Here is a 21,735-nt window from a genome sequence, read left to right as displayed (position 1 = left end):
TAAGTTTTATACCAACCTTCACACACAGTCCTGTTATGACATAGAACCGAAAGAACTGTGGATGCTTGAAATCAGAAACAGCAGCTTCTGATATGACATGGGTTGCTTTCCTATTTTCACCCACTCTCAAGCCTATTGTTCACGTTAAAGATTTGCTTTCAGCACAGACCACCCATTCTCTGCTATCTTCACTATCTTTATCACTTATGCACCTTTTGCTTCAAGCCTCGTATGCCATTCATGATCATCTTAGTCACCTACCCCCTTTTATTATATCTCTGGGGTTCCATCTCCATCTATTCACCTATTCACTCAGCTCTGCATCCCCCACCACGCACCACACACCATCTCATCTGCATAAATACTAGCTTTTCCTAGCTGTTCAGTTCTGATCAAGTCATCAGACTTGAAAAGTTAACAGTGCTTTCTTCACACACATGCCATCAGACCTGCTGAGTTTCACCAGCTATTTCTGGTTTTGTTTTAATCTCCGCATCTGCAGTTTTGTTTTATTTCAGTAAATCAGGGATGGGAAGTGCAATTTCTCCTGTCACTAGAGTTTCTGGAGAAGATGTGATCTTCAGCTCAATTTGACAGGCCACTTCTGTATTTGGTCCAATATCAACATTCGCAAAAGCAACACCTCGAAGATGGCTACTGTTATTCTTCTATGTGGCAAAAGGTAGCCTTTGTGTTGCACCAACTTGTGTATCATTGACAAATCTAAACCAGAAGAAGGATTTTACCTCCAATGAAGCTGCAAAATTTGTGTTTGCAGATCAATACAAATTCAGTGCAGCATGTAAAAACAAATCATTAGCTAATGACGTGCCATTGTTTGCTATTGCCACAGCAAAAAGCTTTAAAACATCGAACCAAATGATGTCATTATTGACATGATTCTTAACCACACACCATTCTAGCTTGCATAATGTAGTAAAAAGTAAATTGGTTATAAAGACTTTTTTGTTTGTCGTTTCATTGTTTTTTTTTACTGAAAAGCAAAAAAAATCCTGTTTTTAAAACCAAGGATTATTGGAAGATTGCTGCACTTCTTAAAAGTAAGTAACATGACACACATTGTGAATATTGTTTGTACTGCTGCTTGTTCCAGCAGTAGTGGAAGCCCAGTTTACGGATGAGCTGGAGCTAAGGGGTGTGCACAAGTGGAGCTTTGACTGGCAACAAGTTGCAGTTTGTCTTATGAAGTAATTATTAGTGACAGCCTTCTGCCTGCAAATGACTGAGTGTGGCTCCCAGGAAGCTGAACAGCTTGATGTGAATGTTTTGGCAAAGACCATTAGACTGCTGAACAGAATTAGCTTTTTTTCACTCTGTGAAGCACCTCAAGCCTGAAGTTAGCCAGTTTATTTCCCCTAAGTTGTGACTCTTAATTTCTAAGAAAAAGCATTTAAAAGTGTAAGCTCGTCACTATGCCTCCTACAAACAAGTGAACGCATCTGGAACATCGAGAAGCAGCTTTCTGACCACAAGAATTATCCCAGTAAACCCTGTGGACCAGGTTCAAAGAACATCTTCCAAGTCTTTCACTCTGCTCAAAACACCCATGACTTTTTCCTGTATTTGTATAGAGGGTGAGTTTATAACTAGGCTAAAATTTTAACTAGTAGTTTTATATCAGTGGTTTATAATTGCATATCTGTGTAGTTAGAATCTAATTTATTTGTAATAACTAGTCATTCTTGTTTTTAAGTACAGAAACCTGGTCCATGCTTACTGTCAACCTGGGTCTGAAAGTTAGGTAAATTGGAGAATCCTATGTATATTTAAAACATTTTAACCTTTGTTACAGATCTGGAAATAGCGGTGCTTGCTTTCCAATGTGCTGCCCAAAGAGACACAACACCATGGAAATATTTCATGGGAGTGCAATTAAACAATATTTGACATTCTGCAAATGGATATAATGGGGCAGTTATAGAGTCATAGAGACGTACAGCATGGATACAGACCCTTCGGTCCGACCCGTCCATGCTGACCAGATATCCCAACCCAATCTAGTCCCACCTGCCAGCATCCGGCCCATATCCCTCCAAACCCTTCCTATTCATATACCCATCCAAATGCCTTTTAAATGTTGCAATTGTACCAGCCTCTACCACTTCCTCTGGCAGAGTTGGCCAAAGAGAGGATTTTAGGGAGAGAATTTGAGAGTTGGAGCCAGTTAATTGAACACACATCTGCCACTGGTGACATGATTATAATCAGGAATGCTCCAGAGCCAGAATTGGGTGAGTACAAGGGTTGAGGGACTAGAACATAGACAGTGAGAATAGTGACAGGCTGGAAAAAAAGGAAGAATTTAAAAACTACTTCCATGAATTTTAAAATTAATGGTGCTGTACCAGGAGACCAAGTCAATGAACATAATGGATAGATGAACAGGTCATGATGCAATTTTGGAATGATAGCACCAGATCTCAGGAGAATATCGATGAAATGTGAAGTGTAATGTTATGGATTTTGGCAGAGGCAAAATAGAATGTACAATTTTAAGAGGGATGCAAGACAAAAAGTGGGAATTTAACAAAGTATTTTGAAGAAAGTTGTTGGAAAGGTTTGCAGGATAGCTTTATATTTGGAGTATAAAAGCAGCCAAGTTACACTAAGTATCAGTATAAAACTAGTTAAGCCCATGCTGCAGTATTTTGGCTAATGGTAGTTACTGTACTTTAGAAAGAAGCCCTAGAGTGTAGAAGAGATGTTTTGTCATGATACTGGAATTAAAGGACTTCAGGTATTAGAGCACAAAAGATTATAAAAGAGGTTATTCAGATTTGACGATGGTAAATGAAAGATGTTTTTGTAATAAATCGGGAGAAGCTTTTTCTAGTGGCATAAGTGATCATCTCTGGTGCAAAGAAGTGTAAATGTGAGATGAGAAATGCTTAAAGCAACTATTGTAAACAGATCATATCCAGCCAGACATTTGAGCTATTTTTTTGAATTGAACAAGTGTGGGACAATACTTCCTTGTTGTATACTCCTTAACAATGTCTTGACCATCTGATTTGGAGGAGCCGGTGTTGCACTGGGGTGGACAAAGTTAAAAATCACACCACTGGTTTATGGTCCAACAGGCTTATTTTGTTTCTTTTCTTTCAGCAAAAATCTTAGTGTGCAGAGCAGTTGTCATACAGAGCGTTGGTGAGACCAAATCTGGGGAATGTCATAAGTTTTGATCTTATTTGATTTATTTATTATTGTGTGTACCAGGGTACAGTGAAAAGCTTTGTTTACGAGCACTACAGGCAGATCATAGTAAGCAAGGATGTACAGATCAAAAAGACTTAGACAGAAACATACTGGTTACGTTGCACAAGGCGTGCACTAGGCAAGAACATTGTTAGCAAGGTCAGAATTAATTGAGGCTGGAGAAGTCCATTCATTGGTCTAATATCAACTGGGAAGAAGCTATTCCTCAACCTGTTGGGGAGTATGTTCAGGCTTCTGTATTTTCTGCCTGACATTACCGGAATGCAATGGATCCTTGATGTTGGCAGCCTTTCTGTGGCAGTGAGTCATGTAAATGGAGTCCATGGATGGGAGATTGACTTCCATGATGGTCTGGGCTGTGCACACCACCTTCTGCAGTTTCTTATGGTGGTGACGGTCCTTAGATTAGATTAGATTAGATTACAGTGTGGAAACAGGCCCTTCGGCCCAACAAGTCCACACCGACCCGCCGAAGCGAAACCCACCCATACCCCTACATTTACCCCTTACCTAACACTATGGGCAATTTAGTATGGCCAATTCACCTGACCCTGCACATCTTTGGACTGTGGGAGGAAACCGGAGCACCCGGAGGAAACCCACGCAGACACGGGGAGAATGTGCAAACTCCACACAGTCAGTCGCCTGAGGCGGGAATTGAACCCGGGTCTCTGGCGCTGTGAGGCAGCAGTGCTAACCACTGTGCCACGCCATGCCAAATTTCTGAAGATGCTTAGGGTGGGAAGCAAAGATAAATTGCTTTTGAAGCAGTTCAGGGAAGCTTCACCTGAATCATTTCTAAGATAGACAATAGGTGCAGGAGTAGGCCATTCGGCCCTTCGAGCCAGCACCACCATTCATTATGATCATGGCTGATCATCCACAATCCGTATCCTGTTCCTGCCTTATCCCCATAACCTTTGATTCCACTATCTTTAAGAGCTCTTTCTTGAAAGTATCCAGACACTTGGCCTCCACTGCCTTCTGGGGCAGAGCATTCCATATATCCACCACTCTCTGGGTGAAGAAGTTTCTTCTCAACTCTGTTCTAAATGGCCTACACCATATTTTTAAATTGTGTCCCCTGGTTCTGGACTCACCCATCGGCGGAAACATGCTTCCTGCCTCCAGTGTGTCCAATCCTTTAATAATCTTATGTCTCAATCAGATCCCTTCTCATCCTTCTAAACTCAAATTTATGCAAGCCCAGTCACTCCACTCTTTCAACATATGATCGTCCCGCTATTCTGGGAATTGACCTTGTGAACCTACGCTGCACTCCCTCAATAGCCAGAATATCATTCCTCAAATTTGGAGACCAAAACTGCACACGGCGCGGTGGCACAGTGGTTATGGGTGGCACAATGGTTAGCACTGCTGCCTCACAGTGCCAGAGACCCGGGTTCAATTCCTGCCTCAGGCGACTGTGTGGAGTTTGCACATTCTCCCTGTGTCTGCGTGGGTTTCCTCCTGGTGCTCCGGCTTCCTCCCACAGCCCAAAAATGTGCAGGTTAGGTGAATTGGCCATGCTAAATTGCCCGTAGTGTTAGGTGAAGGGGTAAATGTAGGGGAACGGGTCTGGGTGGGTTACGCTTCGGCGGGTCGGTGTGGACTTGTTGGGCCGAAGGGCCTGTTTCCACACTCGTAAGTAATCTAATCTAATCTAAACAATATTCCATGTGCGGTTTCACCAGTGCCCTGTACAGCTACAGAAAGACCTCTTTGTTCCTGTACTTAAATCCTCTTGTTATGAAGGCCAGCATGCCATTAGCTTTCTTCACTGCCTGCTGTACCTGCATGCTTGCTTTCATTGACTGATTTACAAGAACACCTAGATCTCGTACCTCCCCTTTACCTAACTTGACTCCATTTAGATATTAATCTGCCTTCCTGTTCTTGCCAAAGTGGATAACCACACATTTCATCCACATTCAACTGCATCTGCCATGCATCCATCCACTCACCTAGCCTGTCCAAGTTACCCTGTATTCTCATAACATCCTTCGCACATTTCACCCTGCCACCCAGCTTTGTGTCATCATCAAATTTGCTAATATCACTTTTAATGCCTTTATCTATATCATTAATATATACTGTAAACAGCTGTGGTCCCAGCACTGAACCTTGTGGTACCCCACTGGTCACCGCCTGCCATTCTGAAAGGGACCCGTTTATCACTACTCTTTGGCTGGCTGACAGGAAGCAATTTTCAATCCAAGTCAGTATTTTGCCCTCAATACCATCTGCCCTAATTTTGCTCACTAATCCCCTATGTGGGACTTTAGCAAAGGCTTTCTGAAAGGTCAGGTACACTACATCCACTGGCTCTCCCTTGTCCATCTTCATAGTTACATCCTCAAAAAGTTCCAGAAGATTAGTCAAGCGCTATTTCCCCTTCGTAAATCCATGGTGACTCTGCTCTATCCTGTTACTGCTATCCAAATGAGTCATAATTTCATCTTTTATAATTGACTCCAGCATCTTTCCCACTACTGACACCAGGCTAACCGGTCTATAATTCCCTGTTTTCTCTCTCCCTCCTTTCTTGAAAAGTGGGACAACATTAGTCACCCTCCAATCCGTAGGAACTGATCCTGAATCTGTAGAACATTGGAGATGATTACCAGTGCATCCACGATTTCTAGAGCCACCTCCTCAAGTATCCTGGGATGCAGACCATCAGGTCCCGGTGACTTATCAACCGTCAGACCTAACAGTCTATCCAACACCACTTCCTGCCTAATATAAATTCCCTTCAGTTCATCCATTACCCTAGGTCCTTCAACCATTCTTCTATCTGGGAGATTGCTTGGGTCTTCCTCAGTGAAGCTCGATCCAAAGTACCTATTCAATTCTTCTGCCATTTCCTTGTTCCCAATAATAAGTTCACCCGTTTCTTTCTTCAAGGGCCCAGTTTTAGTCTGAAACCATTTTCTTTTCACATAGTAAAAGCTTTTTTTAGATATCTTCCTTTATGTTTTTGGCCAGTTTGCCTTCGTACCTCATGTTTTCTCCACGTATTGTCTTTTTAGTTATCCTCTGTTGCTCTTTAAACGTTTCCCAGTCCGCTGGCTTCCCACTCATTTTTGCTAGGTTATACTTCACTTTTATCTTTATACAGCCCTTAACTTCCCTTGTCAGCCACGGCCACCCCTGCCTCCCCTTAGGATCTTTCTTCCTCTTTGGAATGAACTGATTTTGCGCCTTCTGCATTATACCCAGAAATACCTGCCATCCCTGCTAGGGTATTGAACTTTGGTCAGCTCCTCTCTCATAGTCCATAGTTCCCTTTGTTTAACTGCAATACTGACACTTCCGATTCTCCCTTCTCCCTCTCAAATTGCAGGTTAAAACGTATCATATTATGGTCACTACCTCCTAATGGCTTCTTTACTTTGAGGTCCCTGATCAAATCCAGTTCATTACATAACACCAGATCCAGAATTGCCTTCTCCCTGGTAGGCTCCAGTACAAGCTGTTCTAAGAATCCATCTCGGAGGCACTCCACAAACTCCCTTTCTTGGGGTCCAGTACCATCCTGATTCTCCCAGTCTACCTGCATGTTGAAATCTCCCATAACAACTGAAGCAATACCTTTGCGACAGGCCAATTTCAATTCCTTGTGGATATAGGTTTGTTCACTGAGCTGGAAGGTTCCTTTTCAGATGTTTTGTCACCATGCCAGGTAACATCATCAGTGAGCCTCCGGACAAAGCACTGCTGATGATTCCTGCTTTCTATTTACATGCTTGGGTTCCTTTGGTTTGTGATGTCATTTCCTGTTTTTCTTGGTGGGGGGGGGGTAAATGGGATGAAAGTCAATGCATTTGTGCTAGAGTTCTAGTTGGAAATGCCGTGCTACTAGGAATTCTCGTGCGTGTCTTTGTTTGGCTTGTCCTAGGATGGATGTGTTGTCCCAGTCGAAGTGGTGTCCTTCCTTATCTGTATGTAAGGATACTAGTGAGAGAGGGTCATGTTGTTTTGTGGCGAGTTGATGTTCATGTATCCTGGTGGCTAGTTTTCTGCCTGTTTGTCCATTGTAGTGTTTGTTACAGTTCTTGCACGGTATTTTGTAAATGACATTAGTTTCGCTTGTTGTCTGTATGGGGATCTCCTGTCAATAAACACATTGACTTGGAACCTATTTAACACCCCCTGAGAAAAAGGACAGGAAATGACATCACCAACCCAAAGAAACCCAAACATACAAATAGAAAGTAGGAGACATCAGCAGCACTTTGGCTGGAGGTTCACTGATGATGTTACCTGGTATGGTGACAAAACATCTGAAAATGAACCTTCCAGTTCAGTGAGCAAACCTACATCCAGAACCACAACCTGAGCCTCCTATCTTCTCAAACCTCGCTTCAACTCCTTATTCAACTTACATCCAGACTACTATTTGCGGGCCTGTAGATAACTCCTATTAGGCTCTTTCTATCCTTAGAATTTCTCAGTTCTATCCATACTGCCGCTACTCCTGATTCTACGCACCCCTCGCAAGGGACTGAATATCATTCCTCACTAACAGGGCCAGCCGACCCTGGAGGATTTAACTTTTGAAGAAAGGCCTTGGAGTGCAGGTTCGTAGTTCCTTGAAAGTAGGCTTGCAAGTAGATAGGACAGAGAAGAAGGCATTTCGTATGCTTTCCTTTATTGATCAGAGCATTGAGTGCAGGAGTTGGGAGGTCATGTTGCAGCTGTACAGGACATTAGTTGGACCACTTTTGGAATATTGCGTGCAATCCTGGTCTCCTTCCTATCGGAAGTATGTTGTGAAACTTGACAACGTTCAGAAAAGACTTACAAACATGTTGCCAGGATTGGAGGATTTGAGCTATAGGGAGAGATTGAATAGGCTGGGGCTAGTTTCCCTAGAGGGTCGAAGGCTGAGGGGTGAGGGGCATGGTTAGGATCAACAGACGTCTTTTCCCTGAGGTGGGGGAGTCCAGAACTAGAGGGCATACATTCAGGGTGAACAAGGAAAGCTATAAAAGGAACCTAAGGAGCAACTTGTTAATGCAGCGTGTGATACATGTATGGAATGAGCTGCCAGAGGAAGTGGTGGAGGCTGGTACAATTGCAGAATTTAAAAGGCATCTAGATGGATATATGAATAGGAAGAGTTTAGAGGGATATGGGCCAAGTGCTGGCAAATGGGACTAGATTAGGTTAGGATATCTAATTGGCATGGATGAGTTCAACCGAAGGCTCTGTTTCTGTGTTATACATCTCCATGACTGTGGTGGTGTTTGTAAGAATGAAAGTTGATCTTATTGAAACGTAAAAGCTTTTGAGAGGACTGGATACGGTGGATGTCCTGAGGTTAATTTTACTTATTGGGGAAGTGAAAGTTAGGGGACATAGTTTAACACCAAGAGGGTCCCCCTCTTCAGATAGCGATGAGATTTTATTCACCTTCAGAGGATGAGTGTGGAATTCTTTTCCCTTGAATGTAGTGGAGGGGGTCTTTAAATTTATTAAAGGTTCAGTTCGTCTTTTTTTTAAATAAACCAGTGGATGTCTGAAGCTATGGGTTGCAGCCAAGAAGGTGGAGCTAAGATCACAATACAATCAACCATTAGACTCAAAAGGCCAAATGGTCTAATTTTTAAAGAGATAAGAATATAATAATTAGGATTCACCTCTACTGTAACCCTGCATTTCCATGGCCAATCCGACTAGCACTGTCTCACTAATGCCTTGTACAGTTTCAGTGAAGCTTCTCGGCTTTTAAAACTGGTTTCCTTTAGCAACATGGTTCTAGGAGGACAAACGTAACAGTAAAGATTTAGGATAGGGAACAGGGAAAGGTTTCTGCATTGATTGTTGTGAAAAGTATAATTTGATTGAAATTGTCACGGAATCGTTCAATGTTGACGAAAACGTCGGGTGTGCGCTTAAAGAAGCACGGCTTTAAAGAGGGGAAGAGTTGATTTTGCTGTGTGCTAGTTAAAACAACAGGCTGCTAATTGCATGAAATGACCTGAACTCCCTGTTGTCATGCGCGAGGCCGGTCCGGGCCCTGGCAAAGGCGCGTGCGCAGGAGGGGCCGGCTCGTGATGGAGGTCCGTGAGGGGAGTGAGTGCGGTCTCCGGGGAGATGGTACTCGGGCCAACGGTATGTCCTTCTGTTTATCCTTCACAGTGAGCAGCCGAGGCTGAGCCTCACCCCATGAACGTTTAAACATAGGGATGCTCATCCTTATCCCGTGGTCTTCCTGACGGGGCCGACGTCAACTTAATTGTCCCAAAGAGTGTTTTCATATTAGAGTGGGGGAGGGTCTGTCTTCTAAATGTTTGTATAATCTTCGAAATCACAGGCCACACCACTTTTCCTCTGACACTCTTCCCATCCGTGTGGGTGGTGTGCCGTTCCCTGGTTTCAGTTTCATGTTCTGTGTTCCTAGATAGAGAGCGATTGTAATAAGTTTTCACCCCAGCCCCAGGATATTGCTTCCGGGGGTGTCCCCCAGGAATCTAACTGTGACATTAATCTAATTTCTCATCCACATGCTGCTCTGCTTCCATTGCTATCCATAACTGCACCCTTCACTACCTGATTTGGAGATGCCGGTGTTGGATTGGGGTGTACAAAGTTAAAAATCACGTAACACCAGGTTATAGTCCAATAGGTTTAATTGGAAGTACTTCGGAATTTGTACTTGCAGAATTATATCGTACTTTGCTCAAAAACTGCATGAAACTGCTAAGACTCTGTTAACTCATTTTTTAGATTAGAATTAGTCTAAATATTATGGCACAGACAGGGAACCCAGGGGGCTAACACCTTCAACACATTATCTGGGCTAACACCAATTGTTAAAGTTAACCTGAGAATGTGACTTTTTAAAAAAAAGTTTGTGATTTACATATGAAAGAAGTGAAACTAACATGATCATTCTAACAGATGATAGACTTACATCACACTGTAAACCTTTGCTATAAATTGTGTCTTACAATTGTGTACTCCACGACCACCTGATGAAGGAGCAGTGCTCCGAAAGCTAATGCTTCCAATTAAACCTGTTGCACTATAACCTGGTGTTGTGATTTTTAACTCTTCACTACCAATGCTGAATTTTCGCACTGGTTGGTCCTGTCAGAAAAATCTACAGATGGCCAATTTACAATGAAAAGGCAATTTCCTTTTGGACCGCAAACGATAATTCCGCATTCTCTCCTCAGATGCTGCCAGACCTGCTCAATTTTTTCAACAGTTTCTGTTTTAGTTGCTGAAGACACAGTATCATGTTCTGTGACATGGCATGTGAAAGAAACACGCACATTTTAATTTCTTCTAATGAAACTGTAGACACTCATGACCGCGTTCTCCCCACCACCTTTCTCATCTCCTCGATTTATTTCTTATGTTGGGTGAGCAGGTATTTTCTCCAGCCAAGTGTAGAGGTGAACAAAGCTATCGTCTTCAGCCTCCATCAGCAACTCCGTTCTTCATGTTAGTCATTGTCTGAGACTGAACTGTAATGTTCACTCTCCTATTGTTGTGTCTGACTCCAAGATGAGATCTGACAGTGTATGCCCCATTGCATTGGTTGCAGACTTTCACAGCTGTAATGTTGCCTGATCCCTCCCTGTATTAGCTTACCTGCTGCTAAAAACATCATCTTTAATCTGTGTTACCTTAAAACATCATTATTCTAACCTTTCTCAGAACTGAGGATTACACCTTGCCATACCAGGTCAAATCTTCCAGTATCTCTTGCCAACTTCTTCACTTCCACTTAGTCTCTCAGATATTTATCACAACAAGGCATATCCCGATGAATCACTTTCCCCGTATCTTCGAGTTTTGTCTGTTCTGTCCCTTCCTTTTAAACAGAAGCAGAATCCTTAAATGCATCCCTCTTCATTTTTAATGCAGATTTTTTTCAACTCCTGTACACTAACAACTTTTGTTTTCTGAGCTGTGAACCTATGTGAAGGGTGGTAGAAAACTGCAGCCCAACATTTCATGGGTTTCAATTTGATTTTCTTTCCCTTTGGTTCTCAAGTGTCATGAGCATGTCACCAAACTAAGGTATTTATAGGATTTCACCCCATTTTTCAGAACTATCTATTTTACTTTTTGAGATAAAGTTAAATTTTAGAACATAATCTTGAAAAATTCAGTGTTCGTGACATGGGCATGTGAAAGAAACACGCACATTTTAATTTCTTCTAATGAAACTGTCATGTGATAAATTAAAGCTATTTTGTTGACCAGATGGTGGAGAAAATGTAGTGGAGTACTTTCGTAAACAAGGAAGAATCTCCTCTCATGATGCAGTGGAAATCATCTGGTATCATGCTGCCAACAGAAAGGCACAAATGGAAGAAGCACTGAAAAGTAAGATGATATCAGAGATACAGAAAAAAGACAATTGCAGTGCATAAAGTGATTACTATGTAGCAGAAGGTAAAGATACTATTTGGGGTGCATAGTTGGGTAAGTTAGACTCTGTAAGCAGCATTGATCCCAGAATCTTTTGACCAAGGGATTGTGTAGTAACTCTAATCGGTGAAAGTCATGGAGATGAATACATGTAAAATAGAAATATGAATATTAAAGAATGAAATATGAACAAAATGGTAAGATCTTAATGCTAACATTAAATTGGCATTATCTTTTCATTAAACAGCAAAATTGAAGCATTTGAGCACTTACCTTTCAGAGGTGAATATTCTTGTTACAGTGTCAGTGATAAAATGTACAAAGAAATACTTTTTTGTCCAAAAGTCCCAATTCAATGCTATTTTTATTCTGTTATAATTGAGAAACACCTGCCGTGCTTTTTCAGATAAATACGCTTAACCTGAATTCTAGATTTAGCGGCATAGTAAATTGAATGAGTCTCCAAATAATCTTTTGTAATACTCAGCTATGTATCCTCCTAACTAGTATTACTGGAGAAATGTTAATGACCCTATTTACACTAAAATATATTCATTGCAACATTGCCATTCATCTGGCACGGTGGCTCAGGGGTAAACACTGCTGCCTCTCAGTACCAGAGACCGGGGTTTGATTCCCACCTCGGGCAACTGTCTGTGTGGAGTTTGCCCATTCTCCTCGTGTCTGCATTGGTTTCCTCCCACAATCCAAAGATGTGCAGATCAGATGAATTGGCCATACTAAATTGTCAAGTCAGGGGTAAATATAGGGTAGGTTACTCTTCGGAGGGTCACTGTGGATTTGTTGGGCTGAAGGGCCTGTTTCCATCCTGGAAGGAATCTAAACTAACCTGTAATGCCTTGTTTCTCGAAAACAAAGTAAATATTTTTAGTCACTCAGCATTTGTATGACGGTGCTCTTAGTTCTAAATTATGTGGACTATTTTGAAGTACTCTGTCCAGTTCTGGTCATTGTGCTATAGATAGGATAGTATTAAATAAGAGAGGGTTCAGAAAAGATTTAGATTAGATTCCCTACAATGTGGAAACAGGCCCTTCAGCCCAACCAGTCCATGCTGACCATCCGAAGAGTAACCCACCAAGACTCATTTTCCTCTGACTAGGGCACATAACACTATGGCAATTTAGATTGGCCAATTCACCTAACCTGCACATTTTTGGAATGTGGAAGGAAACTGGAGGAAACCCATGCAGACACAGGGAGAACGTGCAAACTCCACACAAACAGTCGCACGAGGCTGGAATCAAATCTGTGTCCCTGGCGCTGTGAGGCAGCAGTGTTAACTGCTGTGCCACCATTTACCAGGATGTTTCTGGGACTGGAGGGTTTGAGTTATAAGGAGAAGCTGGATAAGCTGGAACTTTTTTTCACTGAGGCATAGGAGGTTGAGGGGAGACTTTATAGAGGTTTATAAAACCATGAGGGATGTAGAGAAGGTGAATAGTAAAGGTCTTTTCCCTACAGTGGGGAGTTCAAAACTAAGGGGCATATTTTTAAGGTGAGAGGAGAAAGATTTAAAAGGTAACGGGGCAATGTTTTAACACAGAGGGTATGTGGAATAAACTACCAGAGGAAGTGGTAGATGCAGGTACAGTTCCTGCAATTAAAAGATATTTAGACAGTTATGTGAATGGGAAAGGTTTAGAGAGAATTGAGCCAGACACAGGCAAGTGGGACTAGTTTAGTTTGGGAAACTTGGTCGGCATGAACTAGTTGACCAAAGAGTCTGTTTCTGTGCTGTATGACTATGAATAATTTTCAACTATTTTGAACACAAATCAAGATTATGAGTACCTAGAATGTTTCTGAAGTCCATAATACAGTTTTTGAAAACTCTTAATCCGAAGTTATTGTATGGGCAAGTTAATTTGCAATTTGTTTTTAAATGAATGTAACAGAATGATTCTACCACAATTTTAGGATCATTGTATCTTGATCAACTTCACTTTCATAAATGTGCACTGATTCTATCATAGTGAAATGTTCTGCTGGCTATTAATATCCACCACATCACTTTGAATGTTAAGAGGAAACTCTAGAATCAATTCACCAATGCTGTAATTTAAAATCAAACAAAATGTTGGAAATACTCAGCCCATGATGCAGCATTTGTGGTGGAAGATTTGGAGTTAAGATTTTGGTGACCTTTCCATCAACCTGAAAAATTAACTCTTCATCTCTGTTGATGAATAGTTCAAGTACTCTGTTTTTATTTTAGATTACCAGTGTCTGCCATATTTTGCCTTTACAATACTGTAGTTCATGTATCTGTTTTAAAATAAAGTACAATCTGAGATATGGACTCAAATCTAAAGATCTCAGTAAAATATAAGCACTACCACATTTCGGCGGCAGTGTGGGGTTTTTTAGATAAGAGAGAAAAAGAGAAGGAAAAAAAATAACCAGGAGATTTAGAGTCCCCTCAGTTTAGGGCACTGACTCTGTGCTGGCTGGGCCACAGTCAGTGTGTTACTTCAAAAAAAAAGAAAAAAATTTGAAAGATTTCAGTCGTCTTCTTCTGACCTCATTATAGCTATGGTCCATACATGCACTAAAGAGCTTTACTTCAAAGATGAGTTGAGAATTAGTGCCCTTGATGTCAAGGCAGCTTTTCTATGAATGTGGTATCATTGATATTCATTAGAATTAGAGAAAACTCTCCACTGATTGAAGTTGTACTTAGTACAAAGGACGTTGGTTATGTTTATTGGAGGACAATCATCACAGCCCCAGCACATCTTTGCAGGAGTTTCTAAGCCAGTGTGCTAGGCCCAACCATCTTCAGTTTCTTCAAGATTGACCTTTCCTCCAGCAAAAATAGTTGCATAATTTTCAGCACCATTTGTGTCACTTCACACAGTGTGTCCATACAGTGTGACCTGGAGAACAACCAATATTGGATTGAAAAGTAGAAAATAATGTTCACTTGAGTGACATTCAACCACTAACTTACATATTTTGACATGTAATGGTACTATCTGCTGAATCTTCTACCATCAACATTATTGAGATTACCATTGATCAGAAACTAAATTGAACCAGGCATATAAATATCGTGGCTACAAGAGTATGTCAAAGGCTAGGAATTCTGTAGTGAACAACTCAGCTCCTATCTCCCTCTTACTTGGATGAGTGCAACTTCAACAACAGCTTGATACCATGTCTGGGTAATTTTCCACATTGTCAGATAGATGCCAATATTTTAGCTGTACTGCAACAGTTTGACTCATACTCTAGAACCTGCTGCATCCTAAATCTTCAGTACTGTTGATGGAATGTTGTCAGGAAAAATAGCTTTTGCAGTAACCAGTGCCTCCAACCATTTCTCTGGTACCATGTGGAGTAAGTCAAATTGACTGAAGAACAGTATCTGTGATCCTGGCGACCTCTGCAGGAAGCTGAGGTGGAGCCACCTCCTTCAGTGAGTTGTTTGATTGTCCATCACCACTTGCAACTGAATGTGGCATGACTGCAGAGCTTCGATCTGGTCCATTGGATTTGGGTTCGCTTAGCTCTGTCTATCACTTGCTACTTAGTGTCTGACATGCAAGAAGTCCTATTTGGTAGCTTCACCAACTTGACAACTCACTTTAGGTGTGCCAGGTGCTGCTCCTGGCATACACTCCTGAACTCGTCATGGAACACCACCATTTCCAAGTTCCCTGCAATTCATATGCCACCCCGACTTCGATCCATAATCATTGTTTCTTCACTGTCACTGGGTTAAAATCCTGGAACTCCCAGCACTATGGGGGTCCCTATGTCCCAAAGATTGCATTCATTCAAGAAGGCAGCCCGCCATCACCTTGTCCAGGACAGTTAGGAATGAGTAATTAATGATGCTTGTCAGCAATATCCAAATCTCTAATAAGGACCCAAAGGCAGGCTAAAGGAAAGATTACAAGGATTTCCAGGCCAGTGGTGCTCAATACCCCAAATTCTTTAGGAAAAACAGAAGGGTCTGCTCTTCTATAATGTAAGCTAACCTTGAGTTGCTACTCTGATATCATGAAAGTTGTTCCATGTTCATTTGCTACAAGTTTCAACTAAGTGACTGACACCATAAATTGCCTACCTTTCAAAACAAGGCATGTCAGCCAGTAGCCCAGGTCAAGGGGCAATGCTTGCTGGGCAGCTATATCCTTCAGATGTGAGTTGGACCAAAAGAAGAGAAGGAAATCCAAGGGAAGATTTCACTAACACTAAAACTGGGAGAGTGAGATGCTGTCCACTCAACAGTAATGAGATTGATACATGTTGTGCCAACTGCCAGTTCATCGTCTGGTATCAGTAAACCATTCTTGATTCTCTTGAGGTTTTTTTGTCTAATTAACTAAGGTATCATGTAACAAACCTAATAAGTTATCTAAAAGTTCTTTGCTAACAGGCAACTGTCTATATTAGAGGAGCAGAAGAATTGACGTTTTGGACATAAGCCCTTCATCAGGATTCCTGATGAAGGGCTTATGCCCGAAATGTTGATTCTCCTGCTCCTTGATGCTGCCTGACCTGCTGTGCTTTTCCAGCATCACACACTCGACTCTGATCTCCAGCATCTGCAGTCCTCACTTTCTCCTGTCTATATTAGCTAACTGTGGTCTGAGAATCTTTCAGTGAGCACCTTGCATCTTATTGTAGGAAATTTCTGACAACAAGGCTGGTATTCTTGATGTTCGTTATTCCAAACAGAATAATGAAAAAATTCAGGAGATTTCCTTTTAACACAATATACCTAATAGTGGTCTCTATGGCTGACTCTAGCTTAAATGTATTGATTAAAATTTTCTTCTGGGCATCCATTATTAAAATATACGTGTTTTTAATTCACACCAGGTGATGCACATATGATTGAAGCAGATATTCTTATTGCGAGCCAGGGGTCACATAGAGGAGAGCCTATCATGGCCCATCCTCCTGAAACTGACAGTGACAATACATTGCATAATTGGCTGAGTGAAGTACGGCAATCAGACAAGGGGATCAAGTTGGATTTTAAAAGGTACAACCTCGAACATTTATTATGTTAAAAATAATTTTTGATCTTTTGTCATTTCACTCTCTTCATCTAATTTTAGCAGAAGGCAGCTCCAAAAAGCAGTATTTGTTCAAGGTAATGTTGAGCTGTATTTATTTTGTAAAACATTTTCATTGAAAAATTTTTCTTTACAAAATTAGCAAGTTATAGAAACATGAAAATATAATGTCATAACATCAAGAATGACAATAAACCAACTGCTAGATTACTGTACAAAAGAAATCAAAACTACACTTATTACAAATCAATAAATAAATAATGCCACTTCAAGAGCATCAATTATTAAACCCACACTTGATCGAAATTCTTCCTCTCATGTTCTTAGGTTTATCAGACCAAACCATCATGGCGAGACAAAAGCCCTCATCAAAACGGCGGACAGATCTGCTTCCAAATGATTCAAAAATTACTTGTAAAAGTACATCTTGTAAAAGTTGTTTGTTTCCTGGTGCATCATATTTGTAAAAAAGTCTAAAGGAATGTGTTTCATAATTAACTTGCACCACCCGACAGACTCAGGGTTCTCAGGCACCCAACACATCAGAATGTTCTGCCTTGCAAAATGTTAAAAAGGTTTTTCCCACGTACATCTAAGTGAGGTAAATTTGGTAGACCCAGGAGCAAAGAGACCGGGTCCATCTTGACTTTGGTCCCCAAGACCCTCTCTATTACTCCTGCCACAACAGAACCTGTGGCAGGACCACAAACAGTGAGTGAGGGCACCCGTATTTATCTTACATTTGTGGCACATTGAAGATGCTCCCTGCTTAAGTTTTGCAAGATGATCTGGGGCCAGATGAGCCTTATGAAGAATCTTTAATGGTATAACATGGGTCCTATTACACAATGAAATCCTCCTCGCATTCTCTCAAATGTCCTCCTATGTTTCTGAAGTAATCTCAACACCTAACTCTGTCCCTCAGACCTCATGTAGATTCTCGATGTCACCCGAGGAACCTCCCTCCAACAAATGATAGAGAGTACTCAGTGAAAGAGTGCTTAGTCTGAAGCACCCTCTTTTCCATATCAGATCTATAACACTCAGTTAAAAAAGTGGTCTCCTTTTGGATAAAATCTTTAATCTCAAAGAAACAGAAGAAGTCCCTACTCAACAATCCATATTTCCGAGTTATTTGAGCAAACAACATCAACGTTTCACCCTCAAACAGATCACCCAAACAAGAGACTCCCCTACCCGCCCAAAGTTTAAACCTGGGATCCATTGTCCCTGGATGGAAACTCGGCATGCCAACTATGGGAGTAAGAAAAGATGGTTTAGACATATTACCCTCCATCTGCCTCATTGCCCTCTATGCTTTGACCGTATTAGTAACTATTGGATTATGGCAGTGTTCAGTAACTGTCCTCATTTTGTCTAAACACAACAGGTTGATACGAGGACACTTGGTCTGGCAGGTCTCAGTGTCCAACCATGTAGACGCCAAGTCCCCACAGGCCCAGTCACTTACAAAAAATAGGAGGGAGCTCAGTTGATACCATCTAATGTCTGTGAGGTCCACTCCCCCCAATCTCTGGGCCAATTGCAGTTTTGCAAGCTTAATAAGGGGCTGGTTATAACACCAAATATAAGAATTAAACCAGCCATTCAATTTCAGAAATGTTTGCCTAGGAAAGAGCAAAGGGAGCATCCGCAAAGGGTACAATAAGTGAGGAAGAACATTCATTTTGATAAGAGTGACTCGACCCAACTGTGATATTGGAAGGACCCTCCCCCACCACCAATCTTTGAAGGTCTTGTTTAATCTTGTCAAACAAATGAACAAAATTAGCCAAGTAAGGAAAACCTCCCTGTGCTCACTTAAAGGGGAACCCACTTTTCATGCCAGGTATTCCCCTAAAGCCCTCATAGCCATAGCCTCCAACTTTGAAAAATTGATCTTGTAAGCTGAGAAAAAAACCAAATGAATTAATACACTCTATCAAATAGGGCACTGAGACTGCTGGATTTGAGAGAAAAATAAGAACATCATCCACATGTAGTGTAATCTTATGCACATTCGACCCCACCTTTGGGGCAGCTATATTAGGGTGCCCATGAATGGCCTCCACCAATGGCTCAATCAACAATGTGAACAGCAATGGTGAAAGGGGACAGACTTGCCAACTGGCCCTACCACTGTTAAAATTATCAGACATTATACCATTGGTGAGAACTGCCGCCAGAGAATCACTGTCAAGGACCCTTACCCATCTAGTAAACACTTCACCCAGGCCAAACCACTCCAGGGTATAAAAAATGACTGCCATTCCACCCAATCAAAGCCTTCTCTGTGTCCAAAGAGACCATCAACCCTAGAACCAATTACTGCTAGCACACAAAACATGTTAAGCAACCTCCTAACATCATTGGAGGATCTGCGACCCTTTATAAAGCCCATCTGATCTTCTTTAATAATAGAGGGCAGCACCCCTTCCAACCTCGATGCCAAAGTCTTAGACAAAATTTTATAATCAGAATTTAAGGTCTATTATGAAACACAGTTCTCTTGAGGATAAGAGAGATATTAGTCTCTCTCAAGGATGGCGGGAGGCAGTTTGAATAGTTATGTATGTCGAGCTCAGTCCTGACAGTATGTTTACAAATCCTTTATAAAACTCACTGGGAAGACAATCAAGGCTGGGTGCGTTTCCACTTTGAAGTTACCTCACCCCCACCTCCTGTATCTCTTGTGCTGTTAATGGAGCACTAAGGAGAGACGGCTGCCCGGCAGATGCCCCAGGAAGATCCAAGTTCCTAAAAAAGGACTCCATTTTATCCCGTCTATCCTCACAACATTCAGACTGTTACAGTTCAGAATAGAACCTTTGAAATGCCACATTGATCTTTGTAGCATTACAAATAAGAGTCCCATTCCCTTATTTAATGTTTACCTGGCCTATCACAATGCTGAAACAACCTTTGCTTTGCAAAGGACGGTTCCATTTTGGTTGTATGTGAAGGCATGGAGTTTCAGGCGAATCAAAGGGCTGTGATCTGCTGCTTAGCCACTGACGGTCTACTATAATATGCCATCTCAGCTGCCTTCAATTGTGCCTCGAGCAGACGCTGCTGCTTTCCCTTACATCGCTTCTGTCTGGCCAAGTATGATTATCCCTCTAGCATAGGCCTTAGCAGTCTCCCAAAGAATGGACAGATTACTAGCTGTACCAGAGTTGGTGGCCAAAAATGCATCAAATTCCCTAGAAAAGTACTCAACAAATTTGCTGTCCTTGAGGATGAAGGAATCCATTTGCCAGTACCATGAGCTCATTGCATTATCCTTGATCTCGAGGTGGCAATATTCCTAATTGAACAAGATACAATCAAATCAAGAAAAGGACTCCATTTTATTGCGGGAGTTAGGGAAAAAATAATCCTCGTATGGCACTTATGAAGATTGGAAAAGAGCGTAAAGTCCCTGCCCATAGGATGTAGATGTCTCCAAATGTCTATCAACCCCAGTTCCACACATAGATCACCCAACTGTTTCAATTATGGAGATAGCTTTCGGGGGACCTTTGGGCATTTTATCCAGCACAGGATCCATAAGGCAATTAAAGTCTCTACCTCCCACCCCAATGATAACATGCTGCGATGCAAAGGCCATCAGCTTAGATAGTGCATCAGTCAAAAATTTAAGGGATTGGGCTGGAGGACAATAGACATTTTAAATACCAAATTCCTCGCCATGTGTTAGGGCTTTAAGGATAACAAACCAGCCATAGTCATCTTTAACACAATCTATTAAATTATATGGAAGCTTCTTCTGGACAAGTATGGCTACCCTCCTGCTCTTAGTGTTAAAGGATGAGAAAAACACCCGATCAACAGGTTGCACCTGAACCAGAAGGGCACCAATATCCTGGGAGGTAGGTTTGCTAGCACTCTTCGGGGGGGTTTAAACTAATTTGGCAGGGGGATGGGATCCGGACTTGTAGTCCAGCAAGTAGGTTAGCTGTTTTTCAGGATGTCCAAGAATGTAGAGGGCTGTGGAGAAGGCAGCACTGACAGGGAATACTTGCGGACACAGAGATGGGTTCAAGTGTGTATACTTCAACGCAAGGAGTATCAGAAATAAGGTGGGTGAACTAAAGGCATGGATTGGTACTTGGGACTACGATTTTGTGGCCATCACTGAAACATGGATAGAAGAGGGACAGGAATGGTTGTTGGAGGTTCCTGGTTACAGATGTTTCAGTAAGATTAGGGAGGGTGGTAAAAAAGGAGGGGGCGTGGCGTTGCTAATTAGAAATGGTATAATGGCTGCAGAAAGGCAGTTCGAGAGGGATCTGCCTTTGGAGGTAGTATGGGCTGAAGTCAGAAATAGGAAAGGAGCAGTCACCTTGTTGGGTGTTTACTATAGGCCCCCCAATAGCAGCAGAGATGTGGAGAAACAGATTGAGAAACAGATTTTGAAAAGGTGCAGAAGCCACAGGGTAGTAGTCGTGGGCGATTTCAACTTCCCAAATATTGATTGGAAGCTCTTTAGATCAAGTAGATTGGACGGGGCGGTGTTTGTGCAGTGTGTCCAGGAAGCTTGTCTAACTCATTATGTAGGTAAAAACAATGACTGCAGATGCTGGAAACCAGATTCTGGATCAGTGGTGCTGGAAGAGCACAGCAATTCAGGCAGCATCCGAGGACAGGCAAAATCGACGTTTCGGGCAAAAGCCCTTCATCAGGAATAAAGGCAGAGAGCCTGAAGCGTGGAGAGATAAGCTAGAGGAGGGTGGGGGTGGGAGAGAGTGGCATAGAGTACAATAGGTCAGTGGGGAAGGAGATGAAGGTGATAGGTCAGGGAGGAGAGGGTGGAGTGGATAGGTGGAAAAGGAGCTGGGCAGGTCGGACAAGTCCGGACAGGTCAGGGGATCGAGTTTCTGGAGGTTAGAAGCTAGGATGAGGTGGGGGAAGGGGAAATGAGGAAACTGTTAAAATCCACATTGATGCCCTGGGGTTGAAGTGTTCCGAGGCGGAAGATGAGGCGTTCTTCCTCCAGGCATCTGGTGGTGAGGGAGCGGCGGTGGAGGAGGCCCAGCACCTCCATATC

At 42.0% G+C, this 21,735-nt stretch overlaps 1 protein-coding gene across 1 annotated transcript in view; it reads left to right on the top strand.

Moving 5' to 3' along the window:
- Nucleotides 1–9,281: 9,281 nt before the first annotated feature.
- fam151b (family with sequence similarity 151 member B) overlaps nucleotides 9,282–21,735 on the top strand; it is a 31,848-nt gene continuing 19,394 nt past the window's right edge. The window contains exons 1-3 of the mRNA XM_043708131.2: nucleotides 9,282–9,357; nucleotides 11,464–11,586; nucleotides 16,486–16,651. Of these exons, the coding sequence (XP_043564066.2) occupies nucleotides 9,300–9,357; nucleotides 11,464–11,586; nucleotides 16,486–16,651 (347 nt within the window). The 5' untranslated portion in view covers nucleotides 9,282–9,299. The remainder of the gene's footprint in view (nucleotides 9,358–11,463; nucleotides 11,587–16,485; nucleotides 16,652–21,735) is intronic.

The sequence above is a fragment of the Chiloscyllium plagiosum genome, unplaced genomic scaffold (genome assembly GCF_037043375.1).
Source record: "Chiloscyllium plagiosum isolate Xiang-an unplaced genomic scaffold, Cpla_swu_hap1 HiC_scaffold_2, whole genome shotgun sequence".
Classification (NCBI taxonomy): domain Eukaryota; kingdom Metazoa; phylum Chordata; class Chondrichthyes; order Orectolobiformes; family Hemiscylliidae; genus Chiloscyllium; species Chiloscyllium plagiosum.
This window is presented reverse-complemented; position numbering and strand designations above follow the sequence as displayed.